The following is an 18,487-nucleotide window of genomic DNA, read 5'->3' as shown; positions in this document are numbered from 1 at the left end:
TCAGCTATTTCTGCCAAATCCAGTAATAGGACAGAAAAATTTACTCTAGTCTTTGTTTCAGATTATGTAATTCTGAATAAAATGAGATTATTCGAAACTCTTTATCTCCAATAAGTACTGAGTTATGATTTTTCAAAAATGAGTAAAATTTAAAGAAAAAATCAATTCTGATGAATTTTAGTATTTGATCAATAATATCTTTCGATTGTTACACCATTTATTTTGTTAATACAAGGAGCATTGTTGCCAGGTGTACCTGGATATCTCTGTCTATATGGGATAGAGCGCTCTACCTGATCTTAGATTGTAGAGCACAAAAATACCCCCAGAGCGACTTTGAATATTGTACATCTGAATAAATGGTAACAATTGGAAGATATTGTTGATCAAAAATTAAAAATCATCAGAATTGATTTTTTTAATTTTACTCATTTAAAACAAATTATAACTCAGTACTTATTGGAGATAGAGAGTTCCGAAAGATCTCATTTTATTCAGAATTTTATAATCTAAAACAAAGGCGGGAGCAAATTTTTCCGTCCGATTAGAAATAGCTGAAAACTGAAAATTGAACAGAAAATACGAGGTTTTTGGGCGACTCTGTATCTAGCACAAGGAAATTTTGCATGAAGAATTTGGTTCTGGACTTCTCTCATGTATCCAAATGATATATTAAAACATTAGAACTATAATTGCAAGCACACCACCTTTTTCATGTCTAGAATGGACAAAATGTTCCTGTGACAACTATAGAGCTTGCTAAACACTACTTACAAAATCTATAGTCTGATTATCAAGGAAAGGATGCAGCCCATTATGGAAGTTCTCCTCCAGGAAGAGCAATGTGGCTTTACTTTCAAATACTACCTTACCGCGCTATACTGGTGGAAAGGGGGGGGGGCGCATATCAAAATTTCGCCCCGGGCGCCTATTAGCCTAGGGGCGACCCTGCTAGTCTGGAGCAGCTTTTCATCTTTTGCTCATAGTAAAATGGCTGAACTGATGCCATGAACTGGCTCAACTGAAGGAGGAGGAGGAGGAGGAGGAGGAGGAGGAGGAGGAGGAGGAGGAGGAGGAGGAGGAGGAGGAGTAGGAAGAGGAGGAGGAGGAGGAGGAGTAAAAGGAGAAAAAGGTGGAAGAAGAGGAGGAGGAGGTGGAAGAGGAGGAGGGGGACTAGGAGACGGAGGAGGAGAAAGAGAATGAGAAGGAGGATGGATAGAATTAAATAAATTATAAAAGTATAACTGTTTGCTAGACTTACGTATGGTATTGTGCCTGCAAGAAGTTAAATTCTTCCTTGATTCGTTCACATGTTTCAGCTATGGTAAACTTCAGTTGCCCTCCTGGAGGTGGAGCACCCTACAAGAAAAAAGAATTTTCATGAAAAATCAACATAATTTTAGCACAAAAACTATTGAACAAAAAAGGAAAATCAAGGAATAGATTCATTTGAATAATTCTAATATAAATTATTAATACAAAATTGATTATTTTAACAAGACTTAACCTATTTCGGAATATGTGCAACCTTATTTAAATTTGAGAGAGGAATAGCACAAGGTTACCTTATATTCTCTCTCCCTATCATTTTTCATGATTTACTTAATGTATCAATCAATAGAGAATCAATAAAGAATTCAAGATAATGAAGTAAAAAGGCTATTATGAAAATTATTGCATCTCGAAAGATTGAAGAAGTAGTAGAAGGAAAAGGAGAAGAAGTAGATGTGAAGGAGAAGAAGAAAAAATCTGTTGTGGTACACTCACGCAACTTTCCTTGCTCATTGATCTATAAGCCTCATTCTTAAACGAGGATAATCTAGGGGAATAACATTATGCCGATTGGCGGCTAAATAACTACGATTATACTATTGTGATTGTGTTCAGAGTACATTTTCCTTTGTTTGAATTATGAAATTTCAGGATTTTTTAAAAGTTGTCAAAACAGCTGTTCTACAAATAAAATTTCGACATGTGTTCTTTTGAATAAACTGCTCTACCTACCTACCTCACGCACAAGAAGGAGGTTACAAAGTAAATTTCTAAAGGATGGGGTGGACCCCCTGTTAATTTCTCAGGGAGGAGACTCATGCCAGTTGATAGAGCTGATATATAGGGTATGAATATAATGAACTATACAGGGTATGAATTTGGAAAAAATCGGTCAAGTCATTTTTGAGAAAATCGTGAAAAACATGGTTTTTTAGAGATTATCCGCCATTTTTCTCAAGAATATTACGGAGCTCCTGCAATTTTCCCAAAAATTAGACTCATGTCAGTTGATAGGGCTTATAAATAGCTATCAATGGTATAAATTTGAAGAAGATCGTTAAAGCCGTTTTCGAGAAAACCGTGAAAAAAATGTTTTTTTAGTGATTATCCGCCATTTTTCTCAAGAATATTACGGAGCTCCTGCAATTTTCCCAGAAATGAGACTCATGTCGGTTGATAGGGCTTATAAATAGCTATCTAGGGTATGAATTTGAAGAAAATCGTTATAGCGGTTTTCGAGAAAACCGTGAAAAACATGGATTTTTAGCCATTATCCGCCATTTTTTCCGCCATTTTGAATTGAATTTTATTGAATTTCTTATTGTCGGATCCTCATGGTATAAGGATGGTTTGAAATTTCAAGTCAATCGGTTAATTAGGAATGGAGTTATCGTGTTCACAGACATACACACATACACACACACACACACACACACACACACACACACACACACACACACACACACACACACACACACACACAGACCAACACCCAAAAATCATGTTTTTGAACTCAGGGGACCTTGAAACGTATAGAAAACTTGAAATTAGGGTACATAATTTTTTTTGGAAAGCAATACTTTCCTTACCTATGGAAATAGGGCAAGGAAAGTAATAAAAAGGTGATGAAGAAGTAGGAGATGAAGTAATAGAAGAAGAAAAAGTAGTAGAATAAGAAGAAGAAGTGGAAGAAGAAGAAGATAGACAGAGGTTTAGCAGTTAGCAAGGGTGTGTATTTTGTACAGTGGGGAGGAATAGGTGTACATATTTATATATATATATACACGAATACCCAGTGGGGGAACATGCTATAGTAGGCTTGTAAATGGTTTAGGAGAGGACCCACACCCTCTCCCTCACTCTTCACCGCTTGCTCTATGCCCTTTCTCACTCTATCTGGACCCTCACCCTCTCACTAACTATTCACCGCTCGCTCTATGACCCTTTCTCACTCTATCTCATTCTTGTTTACTTACACCTCCTTCAAACCCACTTATATCTCATCATCATCTTTTTCTTCTTCCTCTACATGTTTTACTTCATCTTCTACTTCTTATTTTTCTTCTTCTTCTCCTTTTCTACCTTCTTTTCTTCTACAACTTCCTCTTTTTCGTCTTTTCCTACCCCTTCTTCTTCTTCTTCCACTTTTTCTTCTTCTACTAAGTCATCTTCTTCTTCTTCATTTTCTACTTCTTCTTCTTCTTTTATTTTTCTTCCTCTTCTTCCACTTTTTTTCTTCTTCTCATTCTTCTTCTTTTTCTTCAACCACCATGTATATGTTTTACTTTATCTTCTACTTCTTCTTCTCCTTCTTCTTCTTCTCCTTCTTCATTTTCTACTTCTTCTTCTTCTTCATTTTCTTCTTCTTCTTCTTATTCTTCATTTTCTACTTCTTCTTTTTTTCTTCATGTTCTACTTCATCTTCTCATTATTCTTCTTCTCCGTCTTCCTCTTCTCATTCTTCTCCTTCTTCTTCTTCTTCTGCTTCTCCTTCTCATTAGTCCACCATGTAGAGAGGTGGTTAGGGTTTGTTAAGGGTTTTGGTGGTAAATGGGACCGAGAGAGGGTTATGAAACCAGGGTTGTAGGAGGGGAAGGAGTGAGTGAGTACGCTGAAGGTGAAAAAAAGAATAGAAAATTTGAGATTGTATGTATACAGGATAAGGTTGTTGGACAGAGAGGTGTATCCCCTAGATCATGTGTTCTCTCTCAACCGACTGTCGCTCTCTAACTCCTCACTCTAACACACTCTCTCTCACACTGTGGTACTCACTCCTACATCCTTTACTAATCAACAATCTCTCTCTCATTTTTCTCTTCCTCTACGAACCATTCATTGAACCCACTCATTCATTATATCTCTCTCACACACACACACTCTATCACTTCCTCTCACAGCGTGGTATTCATTCGTACATCCTTTTCTAATCAACAATTTCTTTCTCATTTTCTAACTCTCTCATTTTTTCTGTCTCTACTAACCATTTATTCACCCACTCATTCACTCACTCTATCTCACTCCAGCAGCCTTGTCACTCTTCTGCAAATTGTATTCTTCCTCTTTTTCTCCTTCTTCTTCTTCTTTTCCTTCTCCATTCTCTACTTCTACTTCTTCTTCTTCTTCTTCTTCTTCTTCTTCTTCATTTTCTTCTTCTTCTTTCTTCTTCTTTTTCTTCTTCTTCTTCTCATTCCTCTTCTCGTTCTTCTTCTTCTTCCTCTTCTCATTCTCCTCCTTCATCTCCTCCTTCTTCTTCCTCTTCTTCTTCTTCTTCTTCATCATAATTTTCTACTTCTTCTTCTTCATTTTCTACTTCTTCTTTTTTTTCTTCATGTTCTACTTCATTTTCTCATTCTTCTTCCTCTTCTCACTCGTCACCTTCTTCTTCTTTATCTTCTACTTCTTCTTCTTCTTCTTCTTTTTTCTTTTCTTCATGTTCTACTTCGTCTTCTAATTCTTCTTCTTCTTCTTCGTCTTCTCATTCTTCTTCTTCTTCTTCTGCTTCTCCTTCTCCTAAGTCCACCATGTAGAGAGGTGGTTAGGGTTTGTTAAGGGTTTTGGTGGTAAATGGGGCCGAGAGAGGGAGAGGGTTATGAAACCAGGGTTGGCGGTGGGGGAAGGAGTGAGAGAGTAAGCTGAAGGTGAAAAAAAGAATAGAAAATTTGAGATTGTATGTATACAGGATAAGGTTGTTGGACAGAGAGGTATGCAAGGGTGAGGTGTATCCCCTGGATCGTGTATTCTCTCTCAACCGACTGTCGCTCTCTATCTCCTCACTCTCTTTCTCACACTGTGGTACTCACTCGTACATCCTTTAGTAATCAACAATCACTCTCTTTTTTTTCTCTTCCCCTAAGAACAATTCATTGAACCCACTCATTCGTTATATCTCTCTCTCACACACACACACACACTATCTTTTCCTCTCACAGCGTGGTATTCATTCGTACATCCTTTTCCAATCAACAATCTCTCTCTCATTTTTCTCTTCCTCTACGAACCATTCATTGAACCCACTCATTCATTATATCTCCCTCACACACACACACACACTCTCTATCTTTTCCTCTCACAGCGTGGTATTCATTCGTACATCCTTTTCTAATCAACAATTTCTTTCTCATTTTCTAACTCTCTCATTTTTTCTGTCTCTACTAACCATTTATTCACCCACTCATTCACTCAATCTATCTCACTCCACTCACTCCAGCAAACGAATCACTCTTCTACAAATTGTGTTCTTCCTCTTTTTCTCCTCCTTCTTCTTCTTCTTTTCCTTCTCCATTCTCTACTTCTAGTTCTTCTTCTTCTTCTTCTTCATTTTATACTTCTTCTTTTTTTCCTTCATGTTCTACTTCATCTTCTACTTCTTCCGCTTTTTCTTCTACTTCTCATACTACTTCTTCTTCTTCTTTTTCTTCTTATTTTTCTTCGTTTTCTCATTCTTCTTCTTCCTCACTCTCTCTTTTGGTAGAGAGTTAGTGGGAAGAATACTTCGAATATTCTTTCCGAAGAATAGACATTGATATGTCCAAAGCTCCGCCAATTTATGTAGATGCATAACAATATAATTATCTATAGTTATTATATTACAAATTGCTTTTTCATATCATATATACAGTTCAATAAGTCTATATTATGTAAATTCATCTATAATTTTACTGTATTGTAAGCTATTGTATATAAGTGTATAAGCCAGTATATATTGTCATCTACATAAATAAAGAAGTCAATCACTCTTCCTCTTCTTCTATCTCTCTCTCTCACACACCCTATATTCTCCTCTCACAGCGGGGTATTCATTCGTACATCCTTTTCTAATCAACAATTTCTCTGTCATTCTATTCTCCAACTCTCTCATTTTTTCTCTTTCTACTAACAATTTATTCACCCACTCATTCACTCATTCTATCTCACTCCAGCAACCGTGTCACTCTTCTACAAACTGTGGTATTTACACGTCCTTTTCTCACTCTTGCTCTCTCTCTCTCTCTCACACACACTCTCAGTGTTAGCAACTCTACTTCTTTCTCAGTTTCTCGCACTTCAGTGTTCACCCCACTTCTCTCTTTTTATGAGGGTGATGCCCACAAGAGCTCCAGGCTTGTGCCTGTGTAATGAGAGAATTAGACGGATGATAAGATAACACATCATGAATGATAAATAGAAATGATTTTAAAAACAAAAAATGGAACATGGGTAAATTGGAATAGATAAAATGAATAGATGTAGATAAATTCAAACATGGATGGATCATAAATTAATCACAAAAAAAGTTTAAAAAAAATCGACATTTTAAATGAAAAAATCTGGTGTGGCACACTCACACAACTTCCCTTGCCGTTATGAGAATTGATCACCTAACGTTAGTTTTCACGCGCATCTCAAGTCTACTTATAAATTAAGATCTGAGCCAGCTGGTGACAGGACAATAACACTGGAGACATACGAGGTCTGCTATCTCTTCATAGTGAATCATTCAATAGAATCAACAGTTGCCAACAGTTTGCAATTGGATAATCACATTTTCTCGAATTTAGAGCTTATTTTCAATTTTAGGTGAAAATGTTACTGGACATTAATTGTAGAGATTTTCATGCTCAATCTTTTCCACTTGGAATTTTTTGTTTAAATTGTATCTGAAGCCTGATAATTGGGAATCTAAAATCGAACTTTGCATAGATGGGGTGGTGCTCCTGAAATTTTTACAGATATGGGACTTATGACAGTTGATAGAACATTTATCAATGAATTTTATCATAATCGTTGGAGCCGTTTTCGAGAAAATCATGAAAAACCCCTGTTTTACAGCATTTTCACCATTTCAGCCGCCATCTTGAATTGCATTTGATCGAAATTGTTCCTGTCGGATCTTTATATTGTAAGGACCTTAAGTTCCAAATTTCAAGTCATTCCATCAATTTGGAGATGAGATATCGTGTACACAGACGCACATACACTCACTCACACACACACACACACACACACACACACACACACACACACACACACACACACACAAACCAATACCCAAAAACCACTTTTTTGGACTCGGGGGACCTTGAAACGTATAGAAATTTAGAAATTGGGGTACCTTTTTTCGGAAAGCTATGAATAGGGCTAAACCTATGGTAATAGGGCAAGGAAAGTAATAATCACAATTATTATGAAACGGAAATCCAAATTAAATACTGTAAATTTCCATCCAGCTGTTTACCCTGTTGTCAATATTTGCAGTTGCAGAAGTCGTCGGAGTGATTCACAGCATTTAATTGGGAATATCAGGGACCGAGCTTCGCTCTGGAGTACAAAAGCATAAAGAATTTATTACGAAAGAAGAAATTATAATAACATTTATACAGAATGTTCTATCTTATCACAGTAAATTGAGAATAATTCCCAGAGGAATGCAAAAATTTCCCCAACAAAGGCACAGTTGCACAAAAGCCGGTTAAATTTCAATCCTAATTAACTTCACGTGAACCAAATCAGAGAAGACCATTTAAAAAAGATGGATCTACTGAAAATAATCAGGATTGAAAATAACCCGGCTTTTTTGCAATCGGCACTAAGTACCTGAATGAATGATTACGAAAGTTCAACAGCTGAGCCATAATTTTGACACAGTCCCACACACATGAACTCGCTCACTCACTTCCATCACCAACAGACGACGAAATAATTACTATCAGCTGTTTTTCCAAGGATAAATAATAATTATACTTTCAATGTCCTTCAGCGAGTTTTCCCAGGGGTAATTGAATCTTTATATTATAAACCTACTATGTTCTGAATTTCGTGAGAATCGTTAGAGCCGTTTTCGAGATCCGGTGAAATACAAACATATAAACAGAAGTTGCTCGTTTAATAGTATAGGATTTGCGTTCAATAATAATTAATAATTCATTAGCATCTGATTAATTGCAATATCTCAGTAATTTCCATCTGTAAAATAATAACACTTCTATGATGAGAAGACAGAGAATCTATGTGAGAGAGAGAAGAGGCAACGCTGATCTCCCATCTTTCTCCACTGCCATCATAATTCGAGCCTCACTATATGGTTGTGAGAAGGTGGCAGAGAGTAATAGGGAGTGAGTGAGACAAAAAAGAGCAACGAAGAGGGTCAGGGAATAAGTGAGAGAGTTATTAAACTGAGTTTGCCGATGAGGGAGAGAAGTAGAATGCAGCATTCAGCGATGGAGAGGGAGAGAAAGTGAGAAAGAGAGAGAATTAGAGAATGAGAGAGAGAGAGTGAGTGAAAGAGGGAGTTTGTGAGTAAGAGAGATTTTTGAAGAGGATCAAAGAGAAGTTGGCAACGTAATGTGTGAGAGAGTGAGAGAGATTGATTGATCGAGTACTTTATGAGTAGAAAGAGAGAGAGAGTGAGTGAGTGAGTTCGATAATTGAGAGCGGAATAGTGAGTTGGAAATTGTGGTAGGGGGAAGAAATCGAATGAGGAGCCAATTCTAGAAATACAATTTTCCAAGATATCGATTTATTGGTCTTCCGATATAACGCTAACATAATAATATCTATGACAGAGAATTTAATATAAGCGCAGAGACATCTAACTATGCATATCGATATATCGGACTTCAAATATCGATATTTCCGAGCTTTCATACAGTACAACCTCGATAATTCGGACTTATATAAAATTCGTCAACCTCCCTAATTTGTAGTGGATGCTTGGTGTATTGAAAAAACATCTATAACCAGGGAAAACTTCTATAATACTTCTAAAATATCTTTATCCTTTTATCTTATCTTTATCTAATATCTTTATATCTTTAATATATTTTTATCCTATTATAAAGCGAGCAATTTCTGTATGTCTGTTTATATTTTTATAATATCTAGTTATTTATGTTCAACGGATCTCGAAAACAGCACTAACGATTTTCACGAAATTTGGAACATAGTAGGTTTGTAATATAAATCTTCGATTGCACTAGGTCTCAACCCCAGGGAAAACTCGCTGAAGGACATTAAAAGGATAATTCATCGTTGGAAAACAGATGATAATTTCCTCGTCTGTGGAAAACAGAAGATGCGTGTGCCTGTGTGGGAGATCAGCTATGTAATCAATCAGTTTACCGTATCTCGCGAGAAATCTAGAAATTTTAATTGACTCAATCAAAATACACACATCACACTTTGTTGACATGAGATGGTATATCATAATATTCAAAGTAAGTCATTATTTTATAGTTCTAAGTGATTAGTGAGTGTTATATTGTTATTCAATTTGGTTTGTAAACAATCTAAATTATAACTTTTATGTTTTCAAAATATTTGGACTGAAAATTTTACCTGAATTCGAGTCTATGGAACATAACCTACTTTTTGGAATATTTATAGTGTATAGTCTAAATCAAAATTCGTGGGAGAAACAGTTTTGGGCTGTGCATGTTAATCCTTCCCTAATCACTTTAAAGAATTGAGTTCTGTTTATTGACAAATGAATAACGAGGGAAGCTTCGTTCCACGATATTATCTGGTTAACTGGTTATTTATGTTCAACGGATCTCGAAAACTGCTCTAACGATTTTCACTAAATTTGGAACATAGTAGGTTTATAAAAAATTCGATTGCACTAGGTCGCACCCTTCAGAAAATTCGCTGAATGACATGAAAAGAATAATAATTCATCCTTTGCTGAAACAGCTGAGACTTTTGTCGTCTGTAGATAGTAAAAAAGGGAGTGAGCGAGTGAGTATGTGAAAAATCAAAATATCACATCCCCGAAATTCATAAGATGACATAAAATAGCCAGCTGTGAAAATATAAACACAATCATTTTAGAGAATTGTGTTCTGTTTATCAATAAATAAAAATAAAGAGGGAAGCTCGGTGCCCCGATATTAGATTCTTAATTAACCAAGGATGGTTAGAGGCCTATTTTTAATTCTTCAAGGTATTATTCCGTCAAGTTTCAAAATAGATCCTTGCGGAGCACGGGTTACCTGCTAGTTTTCAATAATCCAATTATAAATTTTCATAACTGAGGTTGAATATTTTGTTGGTTAATTATATATCTACATGGTTATAACACAATCTGGCAACGTTGCGGAGCCACAAATGTATAGCACTATCTGCTTTGTGGAATTATAGACAAGGGACGCAACACCAGAGTTAATCAAATACTGCCATTATAACGTGGACCTCACCGTACTACTGCTGTTTCATCGACGCTCTCTCTTCCACCACCCCAAAACAAAACATTCAACTCTGAAACTCTCTCACTCTATCACGCGCACTCACACTCCCACTCACACACTGGAAAGTTTACATCTTTCATTCGCCAGCACTAGAGAGAGAGAGGGTGCGCATGTGAGAGAGTGAAAGACTCACAACCACCAAGGGCTCGTGCTCTATATTTCCTTCTTTTCATTCATTTTAAATGGTTGCTGCTCCCTCTACCTCATTCTCTCTCACTCTTACTTACTCTCACACGCTCACCGTCACACTCACACTCTCTCATTTTCTATCTCTTGAACTGTCCATCCATAGAATGTCTGTCAATCAATTATTTTCTCTGTGCACCTTGTCCGTATCTGTTCTAGTTTTTTTTTCCGTTCCAGTTTTCTTTCTACGTCAATGTCTATGTAATTTGAGTCCTGGGTTTTCAGTTATTTTCCAGTTTCAAAATGCATTCTTTCTTAATGAATGTGAAACATTGGAGAATGTATGAACATCAGAATGTCCTGGGTATCTGAAGAAGAAAACTATAGGGAAATTTTTTATCACAAGGTTCAAATTAAATTCTACTGTTTATTGATTCATTATTACATTGGGAAAACACTCAAATCAAATAACCAAAAGTGAGGTCCAAGTTATAATAGCAGTGGAAAAAAGTAGGAGAACAATATTGCCGATCCTCTGCCTTCTATAGACGGTAGCTGATACAGGTTTGTTGATCCTATTATATTAAGCGAGAAATTTCTGTATATATATCTGATTATTTTTATATCTGGTTATTTATGTTTTACGGATCTCGAAAACGGCTCAAACGATTTTCACGAAATTTGGAACATAGTAGGTTTATGACATAATGATTCGATTGCACTAGGTCTCATTCTTTGGAGAACTCGCTGAATGACATTAAATGATAATTCATCCTTGTAATACAGATGATAATTTCGTCGTCTCTCGATAACAGAAGATGCGTGTGCCTGTGTGGGAGAGAGACAGAATTATTTCCAGCTGTGTAATGATAATCAATCAGCGAGAAATTTTATATAGCTAGACAATTTGATCGATTTGATCAACATAATCTGATTTGATAATCCTCCTAAACTAGAGTATATCATAATATTCAAAGTTGATCATTATTTGACAATCTCAAGTGATTAGTGAGTGTTATTTTGTTATTCAATTTGGTTTGTATATAATCTGAATTATAATTTTTTTGTTTCCAAATGTTTGAACAGAAATTTGAGCCTGAATTCAAGTGTATGGAACATAACCTACTTTCTGGACTATTTATAGTGGATAAATCAAAATTCGGGAAAAACAGTTTTGGGCTGTGCCTGTTAGTACTTCCCCAATCATTTTAAAGAATTGTGTTCGGTTTATCAAAAGTCAGTAAATAAATAACGAGCGAAGCTCGGTGCCCCGATATTAACAGTTCATTCTAGTTTAAAATAATCAATTACATTTTATTAAGCAATGAATTATATTTTTCAATAATTTCATAATTAAGATGAAATATTTTGTTAATTAGTTACTATAATTCTACATTGTTAAAGGATGATCTGGCAACAGAGCAAAGCGAGAAAGAGATCGCGCTATCCGCTTTGTTGAATGATAGACAAGGATAGCAATACCATTGCTAATCAAACACTGTCATTATAACGTGAGCCTCACTATGGTAGTTCAGTGAACAGTAGACCTCACGCAGATATAAACCACATCCTTCTCTGTCCATACTGTCCATCAGAGTAAATTCTGTCGTGTCGGCGATATATCGGTGTGAAAACGACTAATGGCCGTTGGGGTTGGTGTATCAAAAAAGCTAACATCAAAAGCTAATCTCCTTCAAGACATACTGGCAACAGGACAGCCCGAGTTGAAAGCAGAGAAAGGTCAAGAGAAAATACTATGTTACTTTCAGTTATTAATTGCATGCAACTAATAGTCCACACAACAGCTAATATTTTTACTAAGTTACATTGAGATATTAATTGCATGCGTCAGTGCATGCAATTAATAATCCACTCGACAGCTCATTTATAATGAATAATTCTATAATCTGGTTTCACGGTAATATAAGCGTTCAAAGGAGACTCTTTTTCTTTTTGTATTGTCCTTAAAATGCAAAATTTCAAAAAAAAAACGTTTATATATACGCAGAGAGAGTAGAATGTAATATTATATTCTATACTCACTGTATATAAGTTGACGTGCCTTGAATCAAAGTAGGCTACTACTTGTATACCAAATTCTATCCAAATCGGACAATAACTGCGACTGTAACTGCGGTACAAACAAACAGACAAAAACCGATCCAGACAAATCTATAGACCTCAGCTTCGCTTCAGTAAACAAATAACGTTTTATCAGGAGATTCAAATTAAATTCTACTGTTTATCAATTCATTTTTACATTAGGAGAACACAAAAATCAAATTAATGATGAGAATAGATCCAATCACAGATAAGGCAAAATATTCGGGCACCGAGCTTCGCACGTTATTTATTAAATAAATTTTATTTATTGACAAACCGAACACAATTCTTTAAAATTATTGGGGAAGTACTATACTAACTGGCACAGCCCAAAACTGTTTCTTTCCCGAATTTTGATTTTGTATACACTATAAATAGTCCAGGAAGTAGGTTATGTTCTATACACTTACTTGAATTCAGGTTCAATTTTCTGTTCAAACATTTGAAAACAAAAAATTATAATTAAGATTATATACAAACCAAATTTAATAACAAAATAACACTCACTAATCACTTGAAATTGTCAAATAATGATCAACTTTAAAAATTATGATAATTATACTCTAGTTTAGAAGGATTATCATGTCATGTCAACAAATCAGATTATGTTGATCAAATCGATTAAATTGTCTATGATGACAAAACAGAACACAATATCATAGAGAAACGATAGCTTAAGTATAACGATATCCCATGGTATAGTGCGTTTATGTCGCAACTTTTACTGTTATCCCAAGCCGATAGTTCATGTAGTTCTTTTCTATGCAGCTGTGTGAGGCTGGTAGTCTCTCAAATTGTGCCGTTCATACACTATCACCCCAACAAAACAGTAAAAATTGACAATAATCGACAGTAATCTGCTTGAGATAACAGTAAAAGTTGCGACATAAATTCCCTGTACCATGGGATATCTACTTACGCTATTGTTTCTCTATGACAATATTCTCTAGAGTTGGCCAAACGAAAATGGGTCCCTCAAGGTCAAAGCTTGCTCTTGACACCACCACCCGTCTCTACCAACACTGTTGCCACTTTGTACTAAGGGTGGCTAGTAAGAGAGAAAGTGAATGTGTGTTTGAGAGAGGGTGTGATAGTGAAGTATTGTTATTGTGGGGAGTATTGTTTGTCTTCTCTGTCCAAAGCCTGGATGAAGTGTGATGAGAATCAAATGAGAATTCATGCAAATTGAAAAATGCAGAGTGAAGTGGGCACTTCAAGAATATTGACTAAAATAAATAAAATAACATCACTCCACTTCCAATTGATTATTATAAAAGTCTTCAAGTAACCGGTAGTCATGAAGTAATAGTTCAGTTTATAAATAGTTGAATTTATAAAGAAAAATCTAATCATCATTATAAAATTGGATTTCTTGATGTCATGACTCAAGAAAGAGTTATACATTATACATAACAATATTCTTTCCTTCATTTCATGATGTTGAAGAAGATAGCGGATGAGGGGAGGAGGTAACGGGGGATGTTATTGTTCTAACTTCAAAGAATGACACAAAAGAACTTTTGAACCTGACGTGCTCAAAAGAATTTGTGACAGGTAGTGATGGAAAAGAGGAAGAGGGAAGGTATGAGAAGGAAAGAGCGATGTTCAGGGTGTAGAAATATAGTCAATGTATATAGACTGGTCGAGTAAGGGGTGGCCACTAGTGGCAACATTGCAGTGGCCTTGAGAGACCCATTTTCGCTTGGTCAACTATGATTTTGTTTATATTCCACAGCTGGCTATACGTCATCTTATGAATTTCGGGGATGCGATATTTTGATTTTTCACATACTCACTTTTTTACTATCCACAGCTGGTTCAGCCCAAGGCGAATAGAGAAAGAGAATAGAGAACCTATCTCTATTCGCCTTGGGTTCAGCCAAGGATAAATTATCCTTTTAATGTCGTTCAGCGAGTTTTCCCAAGGATGAGACCTAGTGCAATCGAATCTTTATTATCATAAACCTACTATGTTCCAAATTTCGTGAAAATCGATAGAGCCGTCTTCGAGATCCGTTAACCATAAATAACCAGATATAAAAATAACCAGATATATAAATACAGAAATTGCTCGCTTCATATAATAGGATGTACTTTGTTCATTAGCCATTTTATAAAACACTTATTGACATGGGCTGCTTTTAAATTAATAAAACAAAATAAATCTTATAGCAGCCTTTATTCTTTAAAAAACTTTAAACTAGTTGAACAACTAGTTTCGGTTTACACCATCTTCAGGTAAAGTATTTATTTTAGAACCTGCAGATGGTGTAAACCGAAACTAGTTGATCAACTATTTTAAAGTTTTTTAAAGAATAAAGGGTGCTATAAGATTTATTTTGTTTTATTCGTTCATTGATTTTGTTTGTGCTTATCAGCTTTTCCTGTGATTCAATATGGATCTATCTTTCTCACTTTAAAAGGAGTAAAACGGAGATGTTATACTGTGAATATTTTGTTAATATTTAAACGAAATTCTAATTAAATGCCTTTATATGTTTACCCCGTTGTCAATATTTGCAGTAGCAGAAGTCTTCGAAATGATTTACAGCATTTAATTGTGATTTTCGTTTAATAATAATCATTCATTAATTAGCATTTGAACAAATTCAATTTCCAATTTATTTCCATTTGTTAAAATTGGATGTTTATTATCATTGTTATAGTGTCTGTATTTATTCACATAATTATCCAGACAATTGGCCTTCAGAGTTCATTCAAGGAATTTTTATTACTCAGTGGTGAAGACAACACATTCTGCTGATACTTTTTCATCAATTCTTTTATGAAGAATAAAGAATCTTTCAACGTATGTTTAACTTTTTTTACTGTATAGAAGAAGAAGAAGAAGAAGAAGAAGAAGAAGAAGGAAGTGGAGAAGGAGGAGGAGAAGAAGAAGAGGAAGAAGAAGAAGAAGAAGAAGGGTAAATATCATTTCTGTCTCATTACTTTTAATTACGAATATTATTTGCATTCTTCCTTGTCAATTCCCATCTCAAGTCTTTTCCTATAATTATTTTAGTCATAGTGAGAAGCTCAAATACGCATTCATTTACTTTCTCCTTTACTTTACTTCCTCATTTACTTTACTTTTAGACTATAGTCGCTAGTGAGGAACAGAGAAGATTGAAGTGAGAGAGCAAAAATAAGAAAATAGATGAAGAAGCTACTTAGTTCAAGGGAAAATGTTCTTGGTGGAGGTAGAAATAAGGGGGATGAAAATGGCGTTGCTGCCGTGAAATAATGAAAGAGAGAGCAAGAGTGAAAGTGAGGGAGAACGAAGTGAAATTGTGTTAGGTAGCTTTTCCTGAGGAAAATCAACCTCATAATCTATTTCCGACCTCACTCATCTCATCTCTGAAATACATGAGGAAAATCCTTGGTGTAAGTTAGTGCTGTTTCATTTTATTAAACTTCTTTTCTCACTACTTTCGAGTTCCACTCTAGAGAGAGCCGGCTGCGCCCTAACTACGCCAGATTGAACAAGCATCTATCTATTGCAAAATACCGGATGTATCAAAAAGAATGACTAAATTTTCAAGTTATATTTATTTTTACTTTCCTTGCCCTATTACCATAGGTAAGGGAAGTGTTGCTTTCCGAAAAAAATTAAGGTCCCACAATTTCTAAATTTCTATACGTTTCAAGGTCCCCTGATTGCAAAAAAGTGGTTTTCGAGTATTGGTCTGTATGTGTGTGTGTTAATGAGTGTATGTGTGTCTGTGTAGGCCTACACGATATCTCATCTCCCAATTAACAGAATGACTCGAAATTGGGAACTTAAGATCCAATGCAATTCGAGATGGCGGCTAAAATGGCGGAAATGTCGCGTTTTTCTCGAAAAGGGTTCCAACGATTTTGATCAAATTTATACCTGGAATATTCATTGATAAGATCTATCAACTGCCACAAGTCTCATATCTGTAAAAATTTCAGGAGCTCCGCCCCATCTATGCAAAGTTTGATTTTAGATTCCCAATTATCAGGCTTCAGATACAATTTGAACAACAAATTTCGAGTGGAAAAGATTGAGCATGAAAATCTCTACAATTATTGTTCAGTAACATTTTCACCTAAAATTGAAAATAGGCTTGAAATGCAAGAAAATGTGATTATTCAATTGCAAACTGTTGGCAACTGTTGATTCTATTAAATGATTCACTATGAAGAGATAGCATGTCTCTCGAGAGAAGAGACCTCGTAAGTCTCCAGTGTTATTGTCCTGTCACCAGCTGGCTCAGATCTTTTGTTTATAAGTAGACTTGAGATGCGCGACAACACTAGCGTCAGGTGATCAATTTTCATAACGAAAAGGAAAGTTGTGTGAGTGCCCCATACCAGATTTTTGAAATTAATATCGGGGACCGAGCTTCGCTCTGAAGTACAAAAGAATAACAAATTTATTACGAAAGAAGAAATTATAATAACATTCACATTCATAGAACAGAAATGTTCTATCTAATCACAGTAAATTAACATTAATTCCCAGAGAAATGCAAAAATTTTCCTCACAAAGGCCCAGTTGCACAAAAGCCGGTTGAATTTTAATCCTGATTAACTTCACGTGAACCAAATCAGAGAAAACCATTTCAAAAAGATTGATCTACTGGATTTATTCAGGATTGAAAATAACCCGGCTTTTTTGCAACCGGCACTCAGTACCTGATTGAATGATTACAAAAGTTTAAAAGCTGAGTCATAATATTGTCCCACACACACATATCAACTCGCTCACTCACTTCCATCACCAACAGACGACGAAATAATAATTACAGCTGTTTTTCCAAGGATGAATAATAATTATCCTTTTAATGTTCTTCAGCGAGTTTTCCCAGGGATGAGACCTAAGGCAATCGAATCTTTATATTATAAACCTACTATGTTCTGAGTTTCGTGAGAATCGTTGGAGCCGGTGAAATACAAACATATAAACATCTAAACATATAAACAGAAGTTGCTCGTTTAATAGTATAGGATAATGGAAATTTTCATAACGGCAGCGAAAGTTGTTTGAGTGCGCCACGCCAGATGTTTTAAAATGGTGCACACAAACCAATTTTACATCAAATTACTAACACAAGTATCAAGTTCATGATTATGTATTATAAGTGCTCTAGGGCACCTCCTTTTGAGGATGATGGGCATGGACGTTGAATATAATAATATTATTCATTTAATCTTCCTGCAGTCGCGCTGTTGTAAAAAGTACATCAGTTTCAGTTTTTTTGCTGCACAAAACTATTGAATGAGGTTGTGTCAGTGAATAAGTCACCTATGCATTCCAAAACTTTCTCCCCATCACTCCACTGAGTTGCAGTATCAACCGAGCAATGGTACAGTCTTTAGGTGTCATTCAGTCGCCACAGTGCATAAGATAGAGAAAGGCTGTATACGGGAACTGTAAACGAACCAATAACGCAGAATTGATGCCTTTTCTTGATGTACCTTATTGGGCTATGAAATTGTAATCATCAAAATGTTCATAGGCGTAAAATAATCCAAGAAAATGGAAAAAGTAATTATACAATAAATTAATATGTTTTGACAGTAAACTGAGTACATAACACTTGGAAAATTGGATGTTGTACAAAATACAACACGCGACTGCTCGTCTGATTGAGTAGGGCGCGACTACCGGAAGGTATAACTGTATGATATTGGGTGATTCTTTTTGAAAATCCCGGTGTATCTCTTTCATCATAGAAAAGTTTTTTCGATCAATTATTTTCCCCTACGCTTTTCTCGTTAGTGATAGCAATTACTGT

General features: G+C 35.5%; 1 protein-coding gene across 10 annotated transcripts in view; it reads right to left on the bottom strand.

The window, feature by feature from the left end:
* Positions 1-18,487, bottom strand: part of LOC111053289 (protein groucho) — a 107,339-nt gene that overhangs the window by 76,239 nt on the left and 12,613 nt on the right. For all 10 annotated transcript variants that reach the window (XM_039435571.1, XM_039435563.1, XM_039435569.1 and 7 more), the window contains exon 2: positions 1,262-1,359. In XM_039435571.1, coding sequence (XP_039291505.1) covers positions 1,262-1,359 — 98 coding nt within the window. The remainder of the gene's footprint in view (positions 1-1,261; positions 1,360-18,487) is intronic.

The sequence above is a fragment of the Nilaparvata lugens genome, chromosome 9, assembly GCF_014356525.2.
Source record: "Nilaparvata lugens isolate BPH chromosome 9, ASM1435652v1, whole genome shotgun sequence".
In the NCBI taxonomy this organism is placed as follows: domain Eukaryota; kingdom Metazoa; phylum Arthropoda; class Insecta; order Hemiptera; family Delphacidae; genus Nilaparvata; species Nilaparvata lugens.
Note: the sequence above shows the minus strand (reverse complement) of the source record. Positions and strands in the feature narration are given on the sequence as shown.